The sequence below is a fragment of the Sebastes umbrosus genome, chromosome 2 (assembly GCF_015220745.1).
Source record: "Sebastes umbrosus isolate fSebUmb1 chromosome 2, fSebUmb1.pri, whole genome shotgun sequence".
Taxonomy (NCBI): domain Eukaryota; kingdom Metazoa; phylum Chordata; class Actinopteri; order Perciformes; family Sebastidae; genus Sebastes; species Sebastes umbrosus.
Genome location: NC_051270.1, coordinates 31,417,190 through 31,427,288, shown reverse-complemented (window position 1 = coordinate 31,427,288; position 10,099 = coordinate 31,417,190). Strand labels below are relative to the sequence as shown.

Below are 10,099 nucleotides of genomic sequence, written 5' to 3'. Positions count from 1 at the left end.
GTTGAAAAATACCAAAGTTGCCCTTAAAGTAAAAGTAGTGAAAGCACTAATAATCAGTGATTCAACTGATGACAGAGGTCAGGAGAGAGTTCTGTATTAATAACATGAGCATTCGGATCTCATTGGTAAAGTACTGCGTCATCAGGATATAAAAATCAAGAATATTTACATTCAGAAGAGAGTTCATTAATATGCAAAAAAGAAAGTGACGCACTAAATGTACACTGTTTGTTTCCTCCATTATGCAGCTAGCAGAAAGATGAGTTGGGACTTGGTGAAGTGATGACCAGGAAAGCTGCAGGGCAAGAGCCAGAAAAAGAGGTCTGGACCATGACGTGGAGGTATGGAAGCAGAAAGCATCAGTATTTTGAATCACACACAGAAGGTCATGGGCAGGCAGGGAAGGGAGTTTACAAAGGGAGTAAAGTGAGAAACTTATGAAACTGAAGATGGGGCGGCGTCCAATATTTTGGTGGAGAGGTTGGGGGTTTACAGGGCGTGTTTGGGGAGGTTGTCTAAGAGAGAGCTGCAGGACATAATAGAAAAAAATAAAGAAGCTTTTTAAGGATTAAAAAAAGTTGAATTGGATGGAGGTTATTAAGAGCAAACCTGCAGGATTGCAGCGTGGTTGCACTCTGGGTGCTGCCTGACAGTTGGTTGTCTTGAGGCAGACAAAGCCTCTTGGCAGTCGGCTCAGGAGTAAACGTGGTCTTGTCAGCAGTGATGGAGAGGCCTTGCAGAGGGCAGGACTTTCCAGGGGAAAAAAAGCAGCGCAGTATTGTTGAGACTAAGTTTGAGGTGGTGGGCAGACATCCAACTGGAGATGTCAGCGAGGCTAGTGGAGATGCGTGCCTCAACCTGAGTGTCAGAGGATGGAAAAGAAAAGTTGTGGAAGTTAATAATATATATACTATCCTGTGCACCAGATGAAATACTACATACGGCGAGACGCAGCTTAGGCAGGTCACCGCCATTTTCTTTACAGAAGAAGTGAAGAAGGGTTGCGGCTCAGAGGCACAGTGATACGGGTCAACAAAAACAGAAAATCCAATGTTTTATCTCAACCTTACACTTGCAAATTTCCGTGGTGATCATATTTCATATTGTTTTGATAAAAACTATAAAATCAAACATCAAACACCTAATCTATGAATAGGTGCAGGTTGAGGCTGTGTTGGGACATGTGTGAGAGGAGAATGTGGATAATAATGAGGAGAAGACAGAAGGAGAAAAGCTGATAGTGGAAACTAATGTAGTGGGATATACAGTGTCAAGAGGTTTTAGAGTGATAGCATACTGGAGAGAGGAGCCAGGTGGACTCTATATTTGCTGGGTGTGGTTGCAGACATGAATCAGTGTGTGTGAAAACTATCACTGCACTGGACAAAATTCCTCAAAACATACAGTATGTACAGTGTAAATATGTATCGGACATAATTCAACACTAAATGGAGAGGAGTGAAGCAGCTCTCATATTTTATTGACTGGGACAAAATTGGGATTTTGACTGACTTCTGGGATTGGAGAAGTTTAAAGGACCAGTGTGTAACATTTAGGAAGATCAATTGGCAGAAATTGAATAAATTATATTGTTGTGTTTTCGTTTGGAGGTAACCCCCGTCACTCCACTCAGCTGCCGGAAAACAAGACACGGGAAACCTCCGTTGGTCTTGAGGAGCTGCCGCATTTATTTATGCACAAACTGTAATTTCCACTGTATATAGTGCATTCACTTGATATTCTCAGAGCTAATCTAACTCTGTGTTCTGCTCCACTAGCTCACTTGTTTGATCGCAACATCACACACATTCGCTACCGCTCTCTCGCTCTCTTGCTTCACCACTCACGTCCTACGTACATGCACACTCTACACACTGGCTCTGCTATTCTCCAAATGACCTACGCTACTCTTACAACAACTGGCTCTAGAGCGGGCCATTCACGTTTTCACGTCAGCCACTGTAGTTCTTCAACATGCTTGGCACACGGAAGAAGTTGCAATCTGCAACCTCGCCGCTAGATGCCGCCAGATGTAACACACTGGATCTTTAATGCAAATTAGCTATCATCACTTTCTGGCTACATTTTGGTACTTGTTTCAACAGTAAACAACCATTTCTCTCAGATTATGAAGACTTCCTTTTGCAGTTGTTTTCTTCTCGTCCAGCAAGAGTCTTGCTTAGTCCTCGTATTTAATTAGGAATTACTACCTTCTGCAGCTGCAGATCCAATGGGGTTTTTCCAATGGGATTAATGTCTTTACTAATGGCTAAAATGTATACCTGCAGTCTTCATGGTTTATTAGAAAGTGAGAAACCCATAAGCATTTAGAAGACATACCTGTTACTTGTTTAGACAGGTGTTGCTGTATGCACCAGGCCTGCACTTTATGTATTTATTGTATATTTTATTGTTTTTTTTTTTCACTGTGTATTGTGTTTTTAACTTTGCATTGAATAAAGGGACAGTGTGTAGGATTTTGCGGCATCTATTGGTGTGGCTGCAGATTGCAACCAACTGAGTACACCTCCGCTCACTCCCGCCTTTCCAAGACTGCAGTAACGGGAGCCGCAGACTGCAAAACCGTGGTAACGCCATCCGCCTCGCTCAGAGGTCATCCATACCATAATCACACTACTTTAGGAGTAACGGAAGACAGACAACGGCTGGCGGTACCACGGTTTTACACTCTGCAGCTCACGTTACCGCAGTTTCATAAGCGTGTCGGAGAACTGCGATTGCCTTCAGGTAACGTAAAAAGGTGAAAAGCTCTCTCTAGAGCCAGTGTTTGGTTTGTTTGTTCTGGGCTACTACAGAAACATGGCGGAGCAACATGGCGGACTCTGTGAAGAGGACCCGCTCCCTAAGTAGATATGAAGGGCTCATTCTAAGATAACAAAAACACAAAATATTTTAGTTTCAGGTGATTAAACACTAATGAAAACATAGTTATGAATATTATATTCCATTTCTGCTAATAGAGCCCCTGAAATGTTACACACTGTTCCTTTAATCACGTGGCTTGTGTGGTCATTTATTTCATATGATTTCTTTCTTGTAAGTTGCATAATGCCATTGTTAAGCACTTTGTGACTTTTGTCTGTGAAAAGCGCTGTATAAACATTTGACTTATTTAGGCCTACTTACTTATTGTTAACGGGCTACCAATATTCATAACTCCTTATTATCAAATACAAAGAATAACTACCAGCTAAAGGGATTTTTGTTCCCATTAATAGCATATAACTGATGTATAAAGAACTAGTAAATGATCTCTCAACATTAAACCTGCAGTAGGCAGAATGTTTTTGGCATCATTGGGCAAAAATTCCATAATAACCTTTCAGCATATTGTAATTCAAGTGTTCTGAGAGAAAACTAGACTTCTGCACCTCATCATGGCTCTGATTTCAGGCTTTAGAAAATCTAGCCCGTGATGGGAGACTTTGACCAATCACAGGTCATTTCAGAGAGAGAGCGTTTCTGTTGGCTGTGCTCCGGCTGGTGGGCGGTGCTTAGTAGTTCTTCAACTGTTCTTAACATGGCTGCCGGGTCACAAACTTTATCATTTTAGATTTAGATGTTTCTGAAAAACATTTCATGTGAGAAATAGGCATTACAGTAACAGAATATTGATTCATATTTGATCAGTGCTGCCTAGTTTGACCGTTTGATCGGAGTTCGCGATTGATTGACAGCTGCTCAGAGAAGGCAGACTCCAGCTCGGCTCTGATTGGTTGTTTTCCTCCGGTCTGGGAAATCTTGCAGATGCCATTAGGAGCACAGGAGGACACAGGCACATCATTTTTTTAGTATTACCTGTCTCATGCACTACTGTCAGGATATAGTGACCGTTATATAAAAATAACTTTTTTGAATCACATTTGCTCCATTTCTACCCATTGTAGCTTTAATAAAGCCATTAGTTACAACTTATTAACCCTTTACTTGTTATGACACATTTTACAGTAAAGAGTTAACAGGTGCAAAATAAAAAAGGCAAGAAAAGATCTCAGTAGATTATTTATGATCTGACTTTGACACAGATTTAGGAGTTGCATTCTTCTTCTTCTTCCAAACTTCCCTGGGTTGACTCTAATGTTATTGTTAATAGTTAACAGTCCAAGCTAAAGGAACCAGAGCTTAAAACTTGTGCATTTTTTGCACTCAAGCTTTTTTGTATCGCGAGAGCAGCAGAAGAAGAAAGGAGAAAAAAAAAGAAAAGGTTTGGGGGAAAGTTGAGCAGCTCGCAGGGATGAGGAAAGGAGCTGTGCAGTGAGGGAGAGAGAGACGCAGTGAGTTTTTGTCCATTCTCATCCTCAGGAATGCATCAGCTCCTCTAAACTTATCTGTGTGCAAAAAGTCAACACGCAACTGGATGCGCACGAGCAGAACTCCACAAGTTAACGATGCGCATCTATTTATAGCAGCTCAGCAAAACCTTTCACTCACTTTGCACTTCTTCTTCTTCTTCTTCTTCTCCGCACTTTTTCTTTCTGAACGTTTATTCAGCGCAATACCTGCAAGTAGGAGTCAAGTCTGTCGGGTCTGAGGCGAATCTCCTGTTCGGGAGACAAGGTAAAGTAACTTTACTCACTTGTGCGCAATTTTCGCACATTATCATTTTTTTACAAGCGACTCTTGAGATGAATTATTTTCTAACTTAATAATAATGGTGGAAGTCATATATCACACCACAGCCACCTCTCAGAGTGCAGCAGAGTTGTGTTTTTCTTTAGTGCGCAGCAGCATCTCCATTGTGCGTCTTTTCCAAACTTTTTGGGTATTGTTTTGCAGCTTTGACTCCAGACTGCAGTCCAGGAACTAGTCCAGGAGACTTTGATACTCTACCGAGCACTGGAGTTGTACACACTTGAGAGGGGACATGCCGGACAGTACTTGTGGTGGACGGCTGCTGCAGTTGGCCGTGGCTCTGGTGGCTCTGGTGGCCTTGCCGTCGCTCTGCGTCCAGCTTGGAGACGCTGCTGCGGAGGAGGTGGAGGTGTTGGTGGTGGACACCGAGGACAGCACCGCAGAGGTGCTGGACAGCGTGGTGGACACCAAGCAGCAGACCGACTCCAGAGCCAGCAGGGCCAAGAGGAGAGGAGGCTCGGACGTCCTCAGAGGGTAAATATATCACTATGATAACTAGTCTTCAATATGACTATGATAACTAGTCTCTAATATGACTATGATGATAACTAGTCTTCAATATGACTATGATAACTAGTCTCTAATATGACTATGATAACTAGTCTCTAATATGACTATGATGATAACTAGTCTTCAATATGACTATGATAACTAGTCTCTAATATGACTATGATAACTAGTCTTTAATATGACTATGATAACTAGTCTCTAATATGACTATGATAACTAGTCTTTAATATGACTATGATAACTAGTCTTTAATATGACTATGATGATAACTAGTCTTTAATATGACTATGATAACTAGTCTCTAATATGACTATGATAACTAGTCTTCAATATGACTATGATAACTAGTCTCTAATATGACTATGATAACTAGTCTTTAATATGACTATGATAACTAGTCTTTAATATGACTATGATGATAACTAGTCTTTAATATGACTATGATAACTAGTCTTTAATATGACTATGATGATAACTAGTCTCTAATATGACTATGATGATAACTAGTCTTCAATATGACTATGATAACTAGTCTTTAATATGACTATGATAACTAGTCTCTAATATGACTATGATAACTAGTCTTTAATATGACTATGATAACTAGTCTTTAATATGACTATGATGATAACTAGTCTCTAATATGACTATGATAACTAGTCTTTAATATGACTATGATGATAACTAGTCTCTAATATGACTATGATGATAACTAGTCTTCAATATGACTATGATGATAACTAGTCTCTAATATGACTATGATAACTAGTCTTCAATATGACTATGATAACTAGTCTCTAATATGACTATGATAACTAGTCTTCAATATGACTATGATAACTAGTCTCTAATATGACTATGATAACTAGTCTTTAATATGACTATGATGATAAGTAGTCTCTAATATGACTATGATAACTAGTCTCTAATATGACTATGATAACTAGTCTTTAATATGACTATGATGATAACTAGTCTTCAATATGACTATGATAACTAGTCTCTAATATGACTATGATAACTAGTCTTTAATATGACTATGATGATAAGTAGTCTCTAATATGACTATGATAACTAGTCTTTAATATGACTATGATGATAACTAGTCTTCAATATGACTATAATGATAACTAGTCTCTAATATGACTATGATGATAACTAGTCTTCAATATGACTATGATAACTAGTCTTTAATAGGACTATGATAAGTAGTCTTTAATATGACTATGATAACTAGTCTCTAATATGACTATGATAACTAGTCTTTAATAGGACTATGATAAGTAGTCTTTAATATGACTATGATAACTAGTCTTTAATATGACTATGATAACTAGTCTTTAATATGACTATGATGATAACTAGTCTTCAATATGACTATGATAACTAGTCTTTAATAGGACTATGATGATAACTTGTCTTTAATAGGACTATGATAACTAGTCTTTATTATGACTATGATGACTACTCTTCAATATGACTATGATGATAACTAGTCTTTAATATGACTATGATAACTTGTCTTTAATATGACTATGATAACTAGTCTTTAATAGGACTATGATAACTTGTCTTTAATATGACTATGATAACTAGTCTTTAATAGGACTATGATAACTAGTCTCTAATATGACTATGATAACTTGTCTTTAATATGACTATGATAACTAGTCTTTAATATGACTATGATAACTAGTCTTTAATATGACTATGATAACTTGTCTTTAATAGGACTATGATGATAAGTAGTCTTTAATATGACTATGATAACTAGTCTTTAATAGGACTATGATAACTAGTCTTTAATATGACTATGATGATAACTTGTCTTTAATATGACTACGATAACTAGTCTTTATTATGACTATGATAACTAGTCTTTAATATGACTATGATAACTTGTCTTTAATATGACTATGATGATAACTAGTCTTTAATATGACTATGATAACTAGTCTTTAATAGGACTATGATGATAACTTGTCTTTAATATGACTACGATAACTAGTCTTTATTATGACTATGATAACTAGTCTTTAATATGACTATGATAACTTGTCTTTAATATGACTATGATGATAACTAGTCTTTAATATGACTATGATAACTAGTCTTTAATAGGACTATGATAACTAGTCTTTATTATGACTATGATGACTACTCTTCAATATGACTATGATGATAACTAGTCTTTAATATGACTATGATAACTTGTCTTTAATATGACTATGATAACTAGTCTTTAATAGGACTATGATAACTTGTCTTTAATATGACTATGATAACTAGTCTTTAATATGACTATGATAACTAGTCTCTAATATGACTATGATAACTTGTCTTTAATAGGACTATGATAACTAGTCTCTAATATGACTATGATAACTTGTCTTTAATATGACTATGATAACTTGTCTTTAATATGACTATGATAACTAGTCTTTAATATGACTATGATAACTTGTCTTTAATAGGACTATGATGATAAGTAGTCTTTAATATGACTATGATAACTAGTCTTTAATAGGACTATGATAACTAGTCTTTATTATGACTATGATGACTACTCTTCAATATGACTATGATGATAACTTGTCTTTAATATGACTATGATAACTAGTCTTTAATAGGACTATGATAACTAGTCTCTAATATGACTATGATAACTTGTCTTTAATATGACTATGATAACTTGTCTTTAATATGACTATGATAACTAGTCTCTAATATGACTATGATAACTTGTCTTTAATATGACTATGATAACTAGTCTTTAATAGGACTATGATAACTAGTCTCTAATATGACTATGATAACTTGTCTTTAATATGACTATGATAACTTGTCTTTAATATGACTATGATAACTAGTCTCTAATATGACTATGATAACTAGTCTTTAATATGACTATGATGATAACTAGTCTTTAATAGGACTATGATGATAACTAGTCTTCAATATGACTATGATAACGTGCCTTTAATATGACTATGATAACTAGTCTTTAATATGACTATGATGATAACTAGTCTTCAATATGACTATGATAACTAGTCTTTAATAGGACTATGATAACTAGTCTTCAATATGACTATGATAACTAGTCTTTAATATGACTATGATAACTAGTCTTTAATAGGACTATGATGATAACTAGTCTTCAATATGACTATGATAACGTGCCTTTAATATGACTATGATAACTAGTCTTTAATATGACTATGATGATAACTAGTCTTTAATATGACTATGATAACTAGTCTTTAATATGACTATGATAACTAGTCTTTAATATGACTATGATGATAACTAGTCTTCAATATGACTATGATAACTAGTCTTTAATATGACTATGATAACTAGTCTTTAATAGGACTATGATGATAACTAGTCTTCAATATGACTATGATAACGTGCCTTTAATATGACTATGATGATAACTAGTCTTTAATAGGACTATGATGATAACTAGTCTTCAATATGACTATGATAACTAGTCTTTAATATGACTATGATGATAACTAGTCTTTAATATGACTATGATAACTAGTCTTTAATATGACTATGATAACTAGTCTTTAATAGGACTATGATGATAACTAGTCTTCAATATGACTATGATAACTAGTCTTTAATAGGACTATGATGATAACTAGTCTTTAATATGACTATGATAACTAGTCTTTAATAGGACTATGATGATAACTAGTCTTCAATATGACTATGATAACTAGTCTTTAATAGGACTATGATGATAACTAGTCTCTAATATGACTATGATAACTAGTCTCTAATATGACTATGATAACTAGTCTTTAATATGACTATGATAACTAGTCTCTAATATGACTATGATAACTAGTCTCTAATATGACTATGATGATAACTAGTCTTTAATATGACTATGATGATAACTAGTCTCTAATATGACTATGATAACTAGTCTCTAATATGACTATGATGATAACTAGTCTTCAATATGACTATGATAACTAGTCTTTAATATGACTATGATAACTAGTCTTTAATATGACTATGATGATAACTAGTCTTTAATATGACTATGATAACTAGTCTTTAATATGACTATGATAACTAGTCTTCAATATGACTATGATAACTAGTCTTTAATATGACTATGATAACTAGTCTTTAATATGACTATGATGATAACTAGTCTTCAATATGACTATGATAACTAGTCTTTAATATGACTATGATAACTTGTCTTTAATATGACTATGATAACTAGTCTTTAATATGACTATGATAACTAGTCTTTATTATGAATATGATAACTAGTCTTCAATATGACTATGATAACTAGTCTTTAATATGACTATGATGATAACTAGTCTCTAATATGACTATGATAACTAGTCTCTAATATGACTATGATGATAACTAGTCTCTAATATGACTATGATGATAACTAGTCTTCAATATGACTATGATAACGTGTCTTTAATATGACTATGATAACTTGTCTTTAATATGACTATGATAACTGGTCTTCAATATGACTATGATAACTAGTCTTTGTTATGACTATGATAACGTGTCTTTAATATGACTATGATAACTTGTCTTTAATATGACTATGATAACTAGTCTTTGTTATGACTATGATAACTTGTCTTTAATATGACTATGATAACTGGTCTTCAATATGACTATGATAACTAGTCTTTGTTATGACTATGATAACTAGTCTTTTTTATGACTATGATAACTAGTCTTTGTTATGACTATGATAACTAGTCTCTTTCTTTTCTACCACTGTATGCAACTTTGATTTTAAATGTGTGTTTTGGAGCAGGTGTCTGTTTATGGTCCTTCATGATCATTGAAGGTCAAAAACACTTTTTTTTTAATAAGCAAAAGACTGAGACCCATGAGTGATATTTTGTCTGTGACGGGGAAGTTTGGAGCAAAG

The 10,099-nt window shown here is 34.9% G+C and overlaps 1 protein-coding gene across 2 annotated transcripts in view; it reads left to right on the top strand.

Moving 5' to 3' along the window:
- Positions 1-323: 323 nt before the first annotated feature.
- Positions 324-10,099, top strand: part of fbn1 (fibrillin 1) — a 91,718-nt gene continuing 81,942 nt past the window's right edge. The window contains exons 1-3 of one of the 2 annotated variants that reach the window (XM_037794321.1): positions 324-341; positions 4,513-4,578; positions 4,798-5,127. In XM_037794321.1, the coding sequence (XP_037650249.1) occupies positions 4,886-5,127 (242 nt within the window). In that variant the 5' untranslated portion in view covers positions 324-341; positions 4,513-4,578; positions 4,798-4,885. Of the gene's footprint in view, positions 342-4,236; positions 4,296-4,512; positions 4,579-4,797; positions 5,128-10,099 lie in introns of those variants that run through there. The other variant, XM_037794312.1, reaches the window with a different exon arrangement.